The sequence below is a fragment of the Alligator sinensis genome, unplaced genomic scaffold, assembly GCF_000455745.1.
Source record: "Alligator sinensis unplaced genomic scaffold, ASM45574v1 scaffold1338_1, whole genome shotgun sequence".
Lineage (NCBI taxonomy): Eukaryota > Metazoa > Chordata > Crocodylia > Alligatoridae > Alligator > Alligator sinensis.
The window spans coordinates 427,139-445,044 of NW_005842713.1; the positions used below are offsets into that span (position 1 = coordinate 427,139).

The 17,906-nt window shown below is 45.9% G+C and overlaps 1 protein-coding gene across 1 annotated transcript in view; it reads left to right on the plus strand.

Moving 5' to 3' along the window:
- Window positions 1-14,682, plus strand: part of STX7 (syntaxin 7) — an 83,761-nt gene extending 69,079 nt beyond the window's left edge. The window contains exon 10 of the mRNA XM_025216214.1: window positions 14,485-14,682. Coding sequence (XP_025071999.1) covers window positions 14,485-14,505 — 21 coding nt within the window. The 3' untranslated portion in view covers window positions 14,506-14,682. The remainder of the gene's footprint in view (window positions 1-14,484) is intronic.
- Window positions 14,683-17,906: the final 3,224 nt, after the last annotated feature.

Below are 17,906 nucleotides of genomic sequence, written 5' to 3' on the forward strand. Positions count from 1 at the left end.
TCAGGCTAACTATCACTGACTTCCGGTTAGTACTGAACAAAGCACCTACTACTGGATACAGGAAATAATAGTTTGTAACTATTAAACACGTCCTTGAATTCGACGTAAATCAGTCAGTGCCAACCTTTTCCTATGTCCTGGACAATCAGATGAGGTTGTCATGGCTCGACCTAGTAATGTAACTGAAACTTTATAAACAGTTTTCTACTGTGTTTGCAGTGTCATCATTCTTCAGCCTTCAACACTGTCTCCCAACCCATTCTCATTAAAAATTTAGGCAACTGTGGCATCGATGGCTACACAGTCAGATGGGTCGCAAATTGGCTGGAGGGCCGCACCCAGAGAGTGGTGGTGAATGGGTCATTTTCAACCTGGAGGGATGTGAGCGGTGGGGTCCCCCCAGGGCTTAGTCCTTGGGCCCGCACTGTTCAGCATCTTCATCAGAGACTTGGACGAGGGGGTGAAAAGCCCCTTGTTCAAGTTCGCGGATGACACTAAGATGTGGGGAGAAGTGGGCACGTTAGAAGGGAGGGACAAGTTACAACTAGATCTGGACAGGTTACAAGGGTGGGTGGATAAGAATACGATGGATTTCAGTACTGACAAATGCAAGATATTGCACCTGGGGAGGAAGAACCATCAGCATACCTACAGGCTGGGGAACTCCCTTCTCATCAGCACAGAGGCAGAAAAGGATCTTGGAGTTGTTATTGATTCCAAGATGAACATGGGCCGCCCATGTGAGGATGCGGTCAGTAGGGCTAACCGCACCTTGTCATGCATCCACAGGTGCATCACGAGCAGGTCCAAGGAGGTGATCCTCCCCCTCTATGCAACACTGGTCAGGCCACAGTTGGAGTACTGCATCCAGTTCTGGGCGCTGCACTTCAGGAGGGTTGTGGACAGCATTGAGAGGGTCCAAAGCAGGGCCACTCACATGATCAGGGGGCAGGAGAGCAGACCTTATGAGAAGAGGCTATGGGACATGAACCTGTTCAGTCTCCACAAGAGAAGGCTGAGAGGGGATCTGGTGGCCATCTATAAACTTACCAAGGGGGACTAGTGGGGAACAGGAGAGACCCTGTTCCCCCGAGCACTACCAGGAGTAACTAGAAATAATGGCCATAAGTTGACTGAGCGTAGGTTCAGGCTGGACATCAAGAAGCACTACTTCACAGTCAGGGCGGTTGGGATCTGGAACCAAATTGCAAGGGAAGTGCTCGCTCCTACCCTGGGGGTCTTCAAGAGGCTAGATAGTCACCCTAACATTCTTTTGACCCCAGCATTCTTTCCTGCTTATGGCAGAGGTTCGGACTTGATGATCTGTTCAGGTCCCTTCCAACCCTACCAACTATGAAACTATCATTGAACTTGAGCCAATACATCACTTCACATGCTCAGTTTTTACACTTCTTGATTCCTAAAAGACCTATATGGACCTTCTGCAGCATTTCTTTTCATAGGGTCCTCAGTATTCCCATTTTATTGCCTTTCAGTGATAGAAGGAATAGTTTTTAGAGTCATGTCTGAAATTAATATAATCTGTTACATCTATGTGACAGTCACTTCTGTACTCTGGCCAGCCTTTAACTATCATTTATTTCTAGAGTCCCCAAGTATTATCCTTCTCTGGTTCTGTTTGCTGCAGTTTCCTATTGGCTATAGAGACTGACTTGAGTCTATATAAGCTTGCATGTCTGTCTTAGGCTAAGTACAGGCAGTCAAAACCCCCTAGGCTGAATTGATTCAATCTTTGCAGGCTACTCTAAAATGCATAGACTTAACTGAGAAGCAAGTGAACAGACATTCACTTTAATTCTGGAAATGCAGCCACATGCCTGGGGTGGCCCAGGCTAGAAGCTGGGGGGAGAGGGCACTAGAGCATGCCTCCCGTCTTGCTAGGCACTGCTGAAGGGAAAGGAGAGGAAAGCAGGGAGAGAAGCCTTTTGAGGCTTTCCCCACCCCTCCCTGCTCAAGCTGAGGGGGAGGCATGGCCAGACCCCGGATGGTCCACTGGGTATGATGAAGGGTGGAGGTGTGAACCCCCAACCTGGCCCGCACTGACCGCATCCAGGGTCTGCCTAGGGATTAGGGGGAGAAGCCCCTGCTAGACTTTTCCCTCCCTACCTGAGTGGGGAGGTGTGGCTAGACCCTGGCTACCTCGCAGGGTAGGGGAAGGAATTAAACCCCCTCCCTGGCCCACACAGGACCCTGGCCAGGGTCTGTCAGGGGGGTGGAAAGCAACCTGTGCTAGACTTGTCCTCTGCCTGAGCAGAGAATGTGGCTAGGCTCTGACCCAGGGCTGACTTGTTGGAAGGGGAGGGGAGTTAAACCCCCTCTCTGGCCCACATGAGACACCAGGCAGGGTCTGCCTGGCAGGGGGAAGCAGCTCCTGCCAGGCTTTTCCTCACTCCCCACTGAAGCAGAGAATGGGATGGGGTGTGGCTGACATGGAGGGAGGGACGGGAGTTTAAACCCCTTCCCTGGTACCCCAGCCATGGTGTGCCTGGCAGCTCTTCCCAGGCATTACCCCATTCCCCGCTTGAGCAGAGAGCAGGGTGGGGGCTTTGGCAAGAACCTGGGCCTGGTCCCCCTCCCCCCTCATCAAGCCAGCCAGAGCTTGAGCAGGTAAAACTGCTTTTCCCCTGCCAGGCAGACTTCTGCTGATGTCCAGACCGGGTTTCCTTCCACCCGCTTCTCAGCCAGCCAGAGCAGTGACGGTGCTCTGGCTAGGGAGCACAGGAGTGGGGGCAACCCTGCTCTGCTGGAGCAGACAGCATAGCCCAGGGTTGCAAAGCCTGCTGTGGGACTGTGAGTTAACCTGAGCCTGAAAGGGATCTGGGACAGAAGTTTCATAAACTGGTTTGACCTAAATCAGTTCAGTTCATCCAACCAGGTTTATCTTAAATCAGTTTGGGCCATTTTGAAATCCGTTTAAGTGCACTGAACTTCTGGGATAAGTACAGACAGTCAAAAAGCCCAAGGCTGAATCATTTCAGTCTTTGCAGGTTAGTTTAACTGCAGAGATTAAAATGAGAAACAACTGGACAGACATTCACTTTTGATGCAGCCACATGCCTGCAGGAAATGCAGCCTCATGCCTGCAGTGGCTCAGGCCAGAAGCTGTGGGGCACTAAAGCATGGCTCTGGCACCTAGCCAGCATGGGCTGTGTGTTCACCAGGGATCCAGGTTTTCCATTTCCCACAGGAAAACAGAGAAAACCATGAATTTCCCAATTTTTCTGAGAGACGCAATGGATTTTACCTTTTAGCAGAGAAATCTGCGGATTTCCCAGTTTTGCAAAGAGCTCTGCAGGCTGGCAGAGTTCCAGCCTGCAAGAGCTGATTGCAGAAAAGGCAGGAAACCCCCAACCCTGGGGGGGGGGGGAAGGAGAGGGGGAAAGGGCAGGGTCTGAGGCTCTCAGTCAAGGCTTGGCTCAGGCTCACTGTTTTTCCTGGAGCCTAAGGTAAGTGGGGCTTGCAGGGGGCTGAGGGCTACCTCTGTCAGGGCTGGAAGGTTGCAGGGTCATAGCTGGGGGAACCGGCAGGACTGGGAGGGGCAGCGCTTGGGTGGTAGGTGTGGGTGACTGCCAGGGCTGGGGGAAGAGCCAACAGGACAGGTCAGGGGCAGGGCATTACTGTGTACCTAAGGGCTGAGGGAGTGGGGAGTTGTTGGGGGAAACCTCACATGGAGTACCCACTGGCAGTGTGTGGCCCAGGAGTAGCATGCTATTGCCAGGCCAGGCTTGTGGGGTGAGGGGTGGGGCTGGCTCCAGGCTAGGACAGTGGCGACCTGCATCTGCCAGATCTGTGTGCAAGGCAGGGGCAGGGTAGATGTGCACTGCAGGATCATGTTCCCCACCCTGCTGCCCTCCCCCAGGGCCTCTGCAGCGGAGTGTGTGCAACCCAGTGTGGCAGGGCACAGTGGGGACATGCAGGAAAGCTGCTTGCCTTTGCAAGTTTTGTGCTGCCGTGGCCACACTTCCCCTACAGGTGGGGGCAACAGCAAGGGGCACAACCCTGTTCTGCTGCCCCGATGCACATGGGGAAGTGTGGCCAGGGCAGCATGGAGCTTGCCAAGGCAAGCAGTTTTCCTGCACATCCCCATTGTGTCCTGCCTCGCTGGGTGGTGCATGCTGTACTGTGGAGGCCCTGGGGAAGGGCAGCAGGGTGCAGAGCACGAGCCTGCAGCACGCACCCACCCTGCCTCCACCCCGCCATACAGATCTGTGGGGCGTGGGTCCCCCCACAGAGTGTGCACTGCAGCTGGGAGGCAGCCCTGCCCTGATCTGAGCCCACATTAGGCAGCTGCAGGGGAGCCGGCTCTATGCTTCTTTTGCTGCAGCAGTTGCTGTCCTCTATTGGGAGCTGCAGACCTGGGTCCCTCGCCCCATAGCCCTGGAAGTTGGGGGCCCCCTCTGGCAGGGCTGGGGGGGCAGGGACAGGGACACAGGAAGGGATGCGGGGCTCTGGTGGGGGAGTGAGGGGCATGAGCAGGGCTGGTGGGGCTATGGGGATGGGGGGAGTAAGGGGACCAGCAGGGCCAGGGAGGCTGTGGGGGGCCTTTAATTTTAATAATGGATTTGGGGGTATTTATGAGAGAATTTGTGATTATTTTTCAGAGAATTTTCTATTTTTTTATCAGGGAATACCAGGATCCCTGGTGTTTACTTCCTGTTCTTGCTGCCCCCAGGGTCTCTGGAATTTACAGACCAGAATCAAAGCAGCAGGACTCTGCAGGGTTGCTCACCACTTCCTCTTCTTGCTTTCAGGTGCTTCTGGGATTTGTAGCCCACAGTCACAGCCAGCAGTATGTTTTTAGCAGGGCAAGGCAGGGCAGCTCTGTACTTGGGGAAAAGGAAGTTTAACCCCAAGTACCTGGCCCTAGGCCTCGGCTAGGGTTTGCTTGTGGAGAGAGGGGAGAAAGCAGTCATTGCCTCCCCCTCCTCCAACCCTTCTCTGCTGGAGCAGACAGCACAGCACAGCACAGTCCAGGGGTAGAAAGCATACTGGGACCTGGGAGACTGTGATTTAACTTGAACCAGGAAGGGGTCTGGTACAGAAGTTTCATAAACCAGTTTGACCCAAATCAGTTAAGTCTGATACTACATTCAACCAGGTTTATCTTAAATCAGTTTCAACCATTTTGAAACTGGTTTATTTGCACTGAACTTCTGTTCTGTTATGGGTTTAAGCCAGTTTCTGACGACTTAAACCAGTTTATATGTAATTTCCCTCGCCCTATTTTCTTACAGATTTGAACCAGTTTCTAACCAATTAAACTGGTTTATGTGTAACTTCTGTCCCTAGCTTTAGAGGTCTTTTCTGGTTTCATAGCCAAAAGTATAGCTCTAGAGATTGTATCTGCAATAAACATAAAGGCTGCTTGCAGATATAAAAAAAAGAAAAAGAAAAAAAGAAAGAAACCGCACTTTACCTGAAGAAGCTGCGCATTACTTCGACCCAGCTCTGCAGGGTATAGATCAGGCAATTCAGTCACCAAGGGGGGGTTGGCACTTTTAGCCAAAGCTGATTCAATCAGCTATTAGACAAAAAGGCCAAAAAAGCCCCACTAAAGCATCCGATCTTTACAGATGTAAGGGAAGCTGGGTCTAACTAAGACGCTGCCTCTTCTGGGCACATGTGGGGATTGGTGCAGGAACACACCGAGTTTCAAGTAAAGCACCATTTTGTTTTGTTTTGTTTTTAATGTGTGCAAGCAGCCAAATTTACTTGGTGTGTAGTTCACAATTAAATCATACTTTTGCAGCTTGAGCATCATGCTTTGAATCCTTAAAGTACAGTCATTTAATGGCTTGTTAAACAATATTGTCAGAGGTTTGTGGTCTGCTTCTACATATGTTGTGTGACTGTAGAATATATTGGTAAAATCCCTCACAAGCAAACAGTATTCCCAGTAACTCTTTATCAGTTTGTAAATATCTGGTTTATGCCTTGGTTGTTGATTTGGAACGTATGTCACTGGTTGCCAATCATTGTTATATTTTTGCAGAATCGTACTACCAACTGTGTGGGCCCTCTCCCGATCCCATCCTCGTCGCTATGTGCGGGCGGCGGGGAGCGGTCCGGGCCCTTTTTCACACTGCGCGGGCTGTGGCCAGCAGCCCGGGCACGCTGGGTCGGAGAGAACAGGCGACACGCTGGAATTAGGCACGGACGCGTAATGGTTGATTCAAGATTGTTTACTTACACCGAAGATGGTCGCGGTGTAGGCAGGAAAACTTGCTTGAGTTGCGGTTACAGACAGGAAAGAAGAGAAGCGGACAAGAGTTCTAAACTCGTGAACTCTAGCCCAATCCGGCTGAAGGCTCTAAAACCGCGAGCCTGTCACGTCAACCGAAGAAAGTACTCGTACAAAAGAGCTCTGAATAGACTCACACGAAGTTTGCTAGGCTCCATGGAACGAAAGCGCGCAGGGAAGGGTACGTCGAGGAATCAGGCGGCGACGGGGAGAAGAATCGATAGGTGATCAGTCTATCGATCAGCAGCCTCAGGTCAAATCTCCATAGAGGCACTCTGCAGCGTGCTCAAAGTTCTCTGACTTGGGCGGAAACCACCCAAGCCTTTTATACGGCTAACAAGCCAATCACTAGCCACCACGTGTGAATAATTTAACGCAAGCCAATAATGGGGCTCGAATTAGAATACAAATGGCGGGAACTCTTTGCAACAAGCATTTCTGTGCTGCAACAAAGAAATGCACCCTGCAAAGAAAGCTTCAAATTGGCGGGAATTCTTTTTGCACCGGGGTTCTCCTCTGCAGCAGAAAACTCCACCGTGCAAAGAAGCTGCAATTTAGCGGGAACATAATTCAGTGGTGCCAAAGCACACACAAAACAAAAATCACACCTTTGGGTTGTGACACCAACCTCTGACACTGATGCGGTTGATGAAATTTGCTTAAGTTTTCCAGGTGTACGGAACTTCAATATTGGATCTTGCGTCAGCTTTTGCTTTAACACAAGGCATGATTCCTCCTGTTCTGCATTTCAGCACCATTCAGTTTTACTCTCTTGAAGTGTCCTGGGTGTCAAATTTGCCCAGAAAATTTACCATGCCAAGAAACAGTTGCACCTCTTCTTTAACTGGGAATGTGGCATTATTTCAATGGCCTTAATTTTTGCCTTGTCAGGTTTCATCCCTCTAATAGAGATGATATCCCCTATAAAGGTCAGTTCAGTTACATCCAGCATGCCCTTTTCTCTGATCAATTTCAGATTAGCACCTCTAGTAGTCTTCAACACTTCCTGAAGCCTGTGATCGTGTTCTTCTTAAGTGGAGCCCCAGACGATAATATCCATAGTGGTGTTTACATCAAGGATGCCTTCCTAAATCACGTGCATAATTTTTATGGCATGGTTCAGGAGCGGAGTTGATACTGAAAGATAGATGCAGAAATCTACCTTCCAAAAGGAGCATTAAATGTATATAAATTATCGCTTTCTTCAATGAACTTCAGATGCCAAAATCCTGAGAGTGCATCTGATTTACTAAAAAAATTGTGCATATCTGAATTGGGTTGTCTTGATTTTTTTCTTCTCTAACTGGCAATTTAAAATGTTCTCATTTGTTAGCCTTGTTGATGAGGGCATATACATAACTGACTGTTATTTTTCTCCACAGTAACTAAGCAGCTTACCCATTATGTGGTTTTCTGGCTTTTCTGTATCACATGTAATTTTTCCATTCTTGCTAACTCTGCATTGAATGTATCACAGAGAGCATGGATGAATGCATGGATGTTTAACAGGGATTGCACTTGCTTATTTACCTGAATTGTATGTTCACCTGGTAAGCAACCTAGCCCTTCAAATAAATCCTTGTACTTTAACATAAGTGTCTCATATTCTTGAGCTGTTTTTTTTGTGTATTGCAAGCACACTTAACTAAATTCAGTTTCTCACAAGCTGCTAGACCCAATACTGGCATCACCTCCATGGGTACCACAATGAATGGCAGGTTTGTATACTCTATTTTTATATTGGATGTTACCCTTTCACTGGTACATTTGCTCCAGTTATAGGCGGTTATTTTGATGTCTTCTGGACTCACTTTTGGTTTCAATTTTAATTTACTATGTTCATGCTTTGGTAAAATATTAAGCTTAGGTGTGGTGTCTAATTTAAATTAAATCATTGTTCCTTACATTTCCATGGGCAAAATCCATTCCCTCATTGATTTTGCTTGATTCTACCATCTCTATACCATCTCTACCACCTTCAGTGGTATGCTGAGCTCTCCTGAATAATTGGATATTCCTTTCAGCCAGAAACTTCTCTTATGCAATAGCTTTTCTTGTAACTCGGTGTCTGCAAAATATCAGAGATTCTGTCAAGTTCCCAAAAACAGTTATAAACAGCCAGTTTCCTCCCGCACAGCATGCAAGAAGATTGAGGATTTGGCTTTGTCATTTCTCTGTGACCCTGTGGCTGCTATGTACTACTCAAACCTTTGGCTGTGTGCCCTCCAGATCTCTGCTGTATTGCCCAACAGAAGAAGGCAAAGGTTTCAAAACCTCCATTAGTGTCTTTAGACTACCATGCAGGAAGATCACTTACAGAGGCCCTTGTCCTTTCCATTTTTTTTCAGTTTGGAACTCAAATTCCTTCAAGTTCTTTCTCATTCACCACTTTTGACACCATATAGAAATCACCACATAGTGATCTGTGGCAGCTTACTAAAAGGATCAATAAAGGTAGGCTTAAAAAGAATGAGAACTAACAATAAGTTTTATTGTAGAACAGTAGATGAGCCTTTAGTCCAGGGGTGGACAAAATACAGCCTATGGGCCGCATTCTGACCAACCAAGGGATTCTGTCCAGCTTACAGCAGGTCCCTCAGTCATGCCTGGCCCAGGCACCTGAGCTATAGTGTGTATAGAAAGTCCGGCTGCCCCAGGCACATGGCAAAGCAGGGGTGGCATTGTGGCTGGACTCAGTTTCTCAGCAGCCCTGTGGTGGTGGCTCACTGTGTCTGGCCTTCAATGCCAGTGTCTTCATTGCTGCTGCCTCTGGAACTGTCCCTGCTGTCTGGGCACCCTGACCCTCACCCACTGGCGGTGCCAGACAGAGTGAGTGGGTGGGTGGGCAGGTGAGGTCTCTATGGAGACTGGCTTGGGAGTCCCATGCACAGGACGTTCTTGACTGGGCAGATGGACTGGGGCCATGGACAGCGTCCAGGAGCAGGATGGGCAGGCAGGGCTGGGGCTGGGACTGCAAGGACACGGTGCCAGGGGCCAGGACAAAGCCATGATTGGCTCCCCACGTATCCCTGCCTGTGGAACCTCCTGAGATGCAACTGCCCCTAGCCTATAGAGGAGAGATAGGAGGGTGGGGGGAAGAGGATGGAAGTAGGAAAAAGAAGGAAGCAAAGAGAGAAAAAGGTTTGTATATTGGAGAAAAAGAGGCTGCTGGGATGGTAGGCACCAAGAAAAAACACAACACATTTCTCTCAACATTGCTTTTCATGTCTTCAAATTCACTATTTACTCTTTTTACAGCTGTGCCTTCCTTTCATAGAGCTCCTGATCTTTTCTTGTTGCTGCCATCCTTTACTAGCTTATTTTTCATTGCAAATTACTGGAACCACTTCAGTTCCTTCTTCTTGAAAGAAGTTAACCATCTAAGAGATATACTGTAAACCTCAGTTCCTTTGACTCTATGCAATACACAAACTACATTCATACACTAAAGGCAAATACCATTGTTCTGTTTTCTGTGTCTTCATTTGTCCATATTACTTACAGTGACAGTGGAAGAGGAAGAGCACAGGGCTGTTCAAACTCCCTTAAGACATAAGTAACTGTATTATGAATATAACAAAGGTTTCATTGCACTGTTGAGTAACAGCACCAAAAAGATCGTAAGTGGAAGTCATTGTGTCTGTGTGGTGAATTATTACAATCAATTTTTCTATTTAAATTCATTATTCCTGCCCATATATAATGAACCTGACCACAGAGTTTATAATTTTGTCACCTAGCACACAATCTTCTGCATCTGTTTTTAAGAAAAATGGGATTTGGTGTCTTACTAACCATATTTATTAATTCCAAAAGAGAAAATTTCTGTTTCTGGAATCTGAATCATCCAACTCAACTGAGGCCTTTAAGACCACATGTAACATCTCAAATTTTAAAATAATCAGTTGTATCTACAATTCATATGTTTTGATCCATTAGGGAATAAAGCCACATTGTTTTTCACTTATGGGGTCATTTATTGGTCCCTCTTTATAAATGTGCAGGGGAAGGATGGCTCATAGCACTTGTGAAGGTCGCCTATAAAACAAGACTTACCTGTGGATATAATTTACTTGACATGTAGCCAAATTAATGGGTAATGTGTCATTCCCATCTGCCTTAAAATGAGAGCTTCTGGGTGTGCGTAAGGAGAGGAGAGAATACTGTTAGGGTGACAATATTTGGATCTTAGCTGAATAGAAGGCTTTACCTGTGGCCTAGCAAAAGCTGCTGACCACAAGGCAGAATGATAGCTAAGACAGCCATTTGCTTATACTAAGTAACCATCTTAACTGTGTCAACCATTTTCTGAGGAAAAAGCAAGTGAATCTGTGTGACTCTGTCTGCTGTGAATGAGGTGACGTTTTAGGAATGTGGAAGACAGTACAACCTGAGACAGAAAAACAGACTGGAATATGAAAAACAACAGGTAATTGGGAATCTGAGATGACCATATGCAAAAAGGTGAAGAAGCTGATTGGTGAAGAAGCTTCCAGAAGCTTCCAGATTTTCGTCAAAGTACACCCATTGACTGAAGAGCAGGAGTCAAGGTCTTAGACTTGTGCTAATAGCAAAAAGACATGTAAATGAATGAAACTGATAGGTATTTCCATGCTAATGAAGCAAACAGTAAACAAGGCAGAGCTTAAGACAGGAGGAGAAATGGGTGGAACATAGGAGGGGCGAGGGTAGAATGAATGGCAATCAACATGAACCAAAGTGTATAAATGTGAAAAGAACTTTTGTTCATTGCTGCTCCCTGTGTTCATAGACTGGGTGTCTGTGAGGGAGCTCGCCCGAAGCTATCTCCATTCTGAATAAAGCTGTTGTGAACAGTGTGTGCTGGTGTTTGCTCCCTGCTTGCTCTGGCTAATGAATACCAGGATCCATGAGGAATTGGACTGTTGTCTCCCTAGTCATTGGACGCTGCATGGAGTCGGGGTCTAACAAATACTGTCTTATCTTTGTTGTGGAATCAGGTGTTTGAAATCAGTTTCCCTTTGAAAAAAAACTCAATTAAGTCTTAGATAAAGAGAGTGTTCCACTTAATTCAGGGGTGGGCAAAGTACAGCCCATGGACCAAATTGGGCCCACAATGGACTCCATTTCCCAGCAGCCCCCTGCTTGTGTCACTGTAGCCGGTTTCAGTGGAGACCTCAGTACTGGCAACACCGTGACAATGTGGTGCCAGGATTTCCACGGAGACCAGCCCCAGCAGCACCAGCAGGGTACACAGCTGGACGAGGAGCTGTTCTGGGGCAGCCAGCTCTGCCTTGGCTCTGGACCACAGTGTCAGCATTGCAAGATCCCAGCCCTGGCAGTGGAGCAGTTCCCTGCCTAGTTGTGCACCCTGCCAGTGCTGCTGGGACTGGTCTGCATGGAAACCCTGGCCCTGCGCTGTCACAGTGCCACCATTTCTGGGGTCTTGATGGAAACTGGCCTCAGTGATGCAGGCAGGGGGTGCTGGGAAATGGAGTCCAGCCATAGATTCATAGATAGTAAGGCTGGACGGGACCTCAGAAGTTCATTGGGTCAGGCCACCTGCACCAGGCAGGAAAGACAACTGTGGTCAGGTGACCCTAGCAAGGTGACTGTCCTGTCTCCTCTTGAAGATTTCCAGCATAGGTGATTGTACCACCTCCAGAGGGAGCTTATTCCACAGTCTGGACATGCTAACTGCGAAGAAGTTTCTCCTAATGTTGAGCCTGAAATAGTCTTCCAGGATTTTGTGGCCGTTACTCCTGGTTTTCCTTAAGAGTGCCCTGGAGAACAGTTATTCTCCAAGCCCTTGATGCATTTCCCTGATGTAGTGGTAAGCTGCTACCAATTCCCCTCTCAGCCTTCTCTTCTTCAGGCTGAAGAGTCCCAAGACCTTCAGCCTTTCTTCATATGGTTTGTCGTGCAAGCCTCTGATCATGCAGTTGGCCCTTCTCTGGACTTTCTCAAGTTTTACCATGTCCTTGTTAAAGTGCAGCACCCAGAACTGGATACAATACTCCAGGTGCAGACTTACCAATGCTGAGTAGAGCAGAAGAATCGCCTCCTTGGTTTTGCTGGAGATGCATCGATTGATGCATGCCAGAGTGTTATTTGCCCTGTTGGCTACAGTATTGCACTGCTGGCTCATATTCATACTGTGATCTATTGTTACCTTGGGGGCCCTTTCGTTTGTGGTGCTGGCCAGTTTGTCACTGCCAAGCCTGTATGTGTGTAGGGGATTGTTCATCCCCAGCTAGAGCACTTTACATTTCTCAATGTTGAACTTCATTTGGTTATAATCCGCCCAGTTTGCCAATCTGTCTAGATCTGCCTGTATCTGTAGCCTATCTTCAAGAGTGCCCACACTTCCCTAAAACTTGGTGTCATCCATGAACTTGTGACAGTGAGCTCTTCACCCTCACATCCAAATAATTGATAAAGATGTTGAAAAGTACTGGACCCAAGCACTGACCCCCACGGGACATCACTGGCCACTTTTCATCAGGATGACACATATCCATTTGTTAGGACTCTCTGGGTCCTACCCCACAGCCAGCTTCATACCTACCTACCTGTCTTCCCATTAAGCTCACAATCCTCCAATTTCATTGCGAGAACATTGTGGGATACCAGATGAAAGGCTTTTTGGAAGTCAAGGTATACAATGTCAACCTCTTCTCTTTTATCCAGGTGGCGAATTACCTGATCATAAAAGGAAATGAAGTTGGTAAGGCAAGGCCTGCCCACAACAATGCCATGCTGGCTGTCATTCAAAATCCTACTTTCTGCAAGCCTATTGCATATAGACTCCTTGATGAATTTTTCCAGGATTTTCCCTGGGTTAAAGTTAAGTTAATTGGCCTATAGTTACTTGGGTCCTCTTCCCTTTTTGAAGATAGGGACAACATTGGCCTCTTCCAGTCCTCAGGGACCCCTTTGGAGCACCACGAGTTTTGGAAGAGCTTCACCACGGGTTCCTCAATGACTTCACTAGCTCCTTCAGCACTCTCAGAGAGAGTTCATCTGGTCCTGCTGACTTATATATGTCTAATCTCTTTAATTGATCACACACCAGTTCGCTAGCAATAGTAGGAAGGCAGTCATTCCTGCCCTGCTCATTCTGTATCCTATATGGCATGATTGTCCCCTTGGCCCAGTGAAATACTGAGGCAAAGTAGTCATTCAGGAGTTCATTGAGTGCCAGTCACCAGCTGTCCTATGTTGCTGAGCAATGGTCCCACCCTCCCATTTGTTTTCCTCCTGTTCCCTATGTACCTAAAGAAATACTTCTTGTTGTCCTTGATTCCCATTACTAATTTAAGTTCAGTTGCCACCTTAGCCTTTCTAATTTTGTTCCCTAAATGTGCAGACCATTGTTATATAGTCCTCCTTGGCTCCTGTTCCAAGCTTCCATTGTACATCTATTTCTTCTTTCTTAGCAGGACTGTGATTTCCATATTCCAGACCTGCCACTTTGCCCACCCCTGACTTAATTAATGGCTCCCTATTGGGCCTCAGCTCCGTCACTATCTCATTACACTTTTGAATTTGTACAAGCTTTTCTGCACACACACAGAATACATGTCACTGCAGTTTCCCTGTGGGAAGACTTTCTAAGGCAGGATAAGGACCTCGACTCCCTGGTTCCTTTATCTATAGCCTGGAAAGTTTCAATTCTTCCTTGAATTGAAGGGAAGGGTTGTAATTGCCATGTGACATGTAACCTTAAACAGGAAGCACAGGATGCCTAATATTTCAGATGGCCTTTGATGGCATCTCTTGCAAATCCAGAGGATTAGATGGTGGCATTCTCCCATGCTCCTAGATTATCACTCCATAGGGCCAAAGCTAGCTGCACAGCCCTTGGAATATCATAGTTACACCTTGAAAGTAGCCTTCCTTCACTGTCCCTGCATTAATGTCAAACTTCAGCTTGAGGAGGAGTATCTGGCATCCTTGCCTTTGAACTCCCATCCCTGCCTTTTTGTGTTACCATCTCACACTACAAACAGAGAAAAGCCCCTGGACCAAGAATTCCATTGAGATATAACAATGTCATCCCCTTTCCACACCTAGTATTAACTACTTGTCAAACACAGCAAGTGTTTTCTCCAAAATCATTGTTCCTATGGAACACTCATATCCAACTTATTTAGTCATGATATTCATATTTTATGCATGAATCCAACAATTTGGGCAATTATGGCATGATCCAACTGTTTCATTTCTCTTTTTTTCTCCAGGGGTATATTCTTAAAACCTGAGATTGTTTGTGTCACCGAGAGAGAACTACTGCAGGAATAGCAAATGAACCACAACAGTAAAAATGATGAGACACAAATCAGCATAAAGAAGAATAAAAGCAACATGCCCTTTTGAGTCGTTTTGTAAAGAACTGTATTTCTTGGAAAGTAATCTTTTTTTTTAATAAACACATTTTGCAGAGATTAATTATTACTGTTGCCAGTTCTAATTTATGAGCAGATCCTCCTTGCAAAAGAGCCAACTCCACTGAAGATTTACTTTAGAAGCTAATAAAGATGCAACTTTCTAAGTATGTTCCCCTGTAAGTAGGGGTTTACTTAAATTGCAGAGGGCTTACCAACTTTTGTGGGTTGATCACAGCATCAAGTTCTAATTCCATGGTCATTTTGCAGTGGCCCTACCCCTCAGCACTGATTAGCAGAGTGGCCCTTCCCTTTGGCACTGATTGGTGGGGGGAAAGAGGGGCAAGGGGGAAGCCTCCATCTTGATTGCTGGCTGCTCTTCATGTGGCCCTACCCCTCAGCACTGATTGGCAGAGAGGCCCCACTGATGGAAGGAGGGAATAAGAGGGTAGCTGCCATCTTATCTGCTGCCTCACCAGTCAGTGTTTTTCCTTCCCAGCAGCAAGGACCATTGGCTCCCACTGGGGAGCTAGCATTTTATTTTTATTAAGTTTATTTTTCTTGATTTCACAGATTTTATGGACAATCCTGGATTTTGCAGTTTCCATGAAATCTGTGAAACCATGAATTGAGTAGGTCCCTGTCTGTTATGAACAAATCATTGATGTGTTCACAAGAAGTAATACGCACATCCTCAAAATTCTGTCTGTGGGGTCATTCTGAAAAGTACTTAATATGCAGTCACATATTTAGATTTCCTATTCTGCATATATTATGCTAACACAAGACTTGCCATTAAAAAGTTACAGACCTTGTGTAACTCAACAGGAGTCAGTGATGTGATTTCTTTCATTTCTTATTTAACTTTTCTCTGGACCACAGACTTTCTGCTCACATCTGATAGTAGGATGTTGCTGTGGGTCAGCTGGTTGTAATGTGATCTAAAGGTGCTTCTTTCCTGGAAACTGGCTTGTCTTCTCAACTGGCTGTGATGTTGTGGGGTTTTTTGTTATTCAAACTTCCTGACATTATGGTGGCTTCTAGCTCCTCTTTTTTTTGGTTCCTGAGTTTTGACTTCTAAATCCCCACTCCACACACAATTAGGCAGCAGCTTCCACATTAAGCCCACCAGCAGTGGTTTGCCCTGGGAGCAAACTTTAGCAGTTACGCCTTTGCAATATCCCACCAAGGGAAATATCCAGTCCTAGATGGATTTTTTTTTTTTGATTTCTTAAGATGTTACAACTAAGTTAAAAAAGGCAAGTGGATCTTTTTTTTTGAGATTTAAAATGTTAATCTATGTGAAGAGTAGAGATGTTTTATGTAGATCTAAAATGTATGGTGATGTTGAGAAAGCTGTTAAGGTTGTTGTCACAAGATCTGATGATGTTTTCCCCCCAGACAGACATACAGAGAAGGAATAGATAATATTCCTAGCTTCCAGAAGGGAGGCTCTTGAAGAGCATTGGGTTTGCCATTTCCTGAGAGAATCTGTTAGGCAAAAACAACAGTGGGTTGAGCCAACCAAACCCACAAACCAAATCAAAACACCTCCACAATCAGTAGACTTGCCACCTCTTGATAATAGCAATATTTATATTTCAAGTGAGACTCACAAGTCCAGTGAAACATGCAAAAACCTGCAGAGGTTACTTGAACATTGCTAAAAAGTTTAATTTATAGGTTGACTATAAATATTTGGTACCATGTTTTATATAAATGACATTTATTAAGTGGTACTATGGTATGGTTTATGAAATGAACATGGGGATTTGGAATTGCACTGTTAAGTGCAATGGCTGTGGGATCAGGATGTCTGGGAAAGGGCTAAAGTCGTGTGTTTTTTGTTATGCAGAGGTTGGTCAGAAAAGAAAGAAAACCCCTTATAAGCATCTTGGACCCAGACTCATTTCTGAGTATCCCAGCCTCTGAGGCCAGCATGTCTTAATGTTTTGTGATTTCTGAGTATCACAGCCTCTGAGGCCAGCATGTCTTAATGTTTTTTTTTTTCTTTTTCCTGGTCCCTAACTGCAGCTAAAAGGCCCTCTTTAATAGAATTAACACTTCTAGCAGGTGATGTAGGGTAAGGGGGATTTAAGTGCTTTTTGCGAAACCATGACTATGTTAATTTAAGGAAAACAAGGATTTTACCCTCTAAAACCATTACCCTTCTTGCACATCCCATTACATTTGATTAAAAAAAACAGTTATCTTTCACTTAATCTGTGGAAAATTTAGCTCTGTTCACAACATATTCTTTTTTACTTCCAGAGCTTTTTGTTTGCAAGTCACTTCACATGGCATATTATTACACATCACCAATGAAGTTGTCACCTGAAAACCCAACACCAGAGTGGAAAGGCAGAGATTTAAATCAATAGCAGAAAACCCTTTTAGAAAAAAACAAACCAAACTAAAACAAAACAAAACAATTTTTAGAGAATTTTCCCCGTGTGATTGAGAATCATGTGTATATACAAAAATGTATTACATGCCACTTGCCTGTGCAGCTGCAGTGAGTAAATTGCATGTGCATTCTCCAAAATGTCTTTACGGGCTAAGTACAAACAGTCAAAAAGCCCAAGGCTGAATCAATTCAATCTTTGCAGGTTAGTCTAAGCTGTGTAGATTGAACTGATAAGCAAGTGAACAGACATTCATTTTGACTGTGGCAATGCAGCCACATGCCTGCAGTGCCCCAGCCAGAAGCCAGGGAGGGCTAGAGCATGCCTCCCTGCTCAACTGGAGCAGACAGCTTGGGCCAAGGCTAGTCCATGCACTCTGCAAAGAGGGGTTGTGGGGAGGTGCAAAGCATCCTGGGATGCTGTGAGACTGTGAATTAACTTGAATCTGGAGGGGATCTGGGACAGAAGTTCAATAAACCGATTTAACCTAAATCAGTTAAGTCTGATACAACATCCATCCAAGTTTATTTTAAACTGGTTTCAGCCATTTTGAAAGTGGTTTATGCACACTGAACTTCTGTTGTGTTACAAATCTGAACAAATTTCTGATCACTTATACCATTTTATGTGCAACTTCTGTCCCGAGGCTAGGAATGTCTGATTGTGCAAAAGATGCATTCCCACTGCCTGTCTTATAGGCTATGGATTCTGGCCAGCTCTGTTAGCAGGTACATGGAGGGAAAGAAAAGGGTTAGGAGCTGGGGGCCCTGTGTTAGCCCTCTATTCATTTTGCAGTTCTGTACACCCTGGGAAAAAGAGGTAGCAGTCACTGCATTTCAGTCAGGCTCAAGAACAGCTCTTGCACTTGGTTCT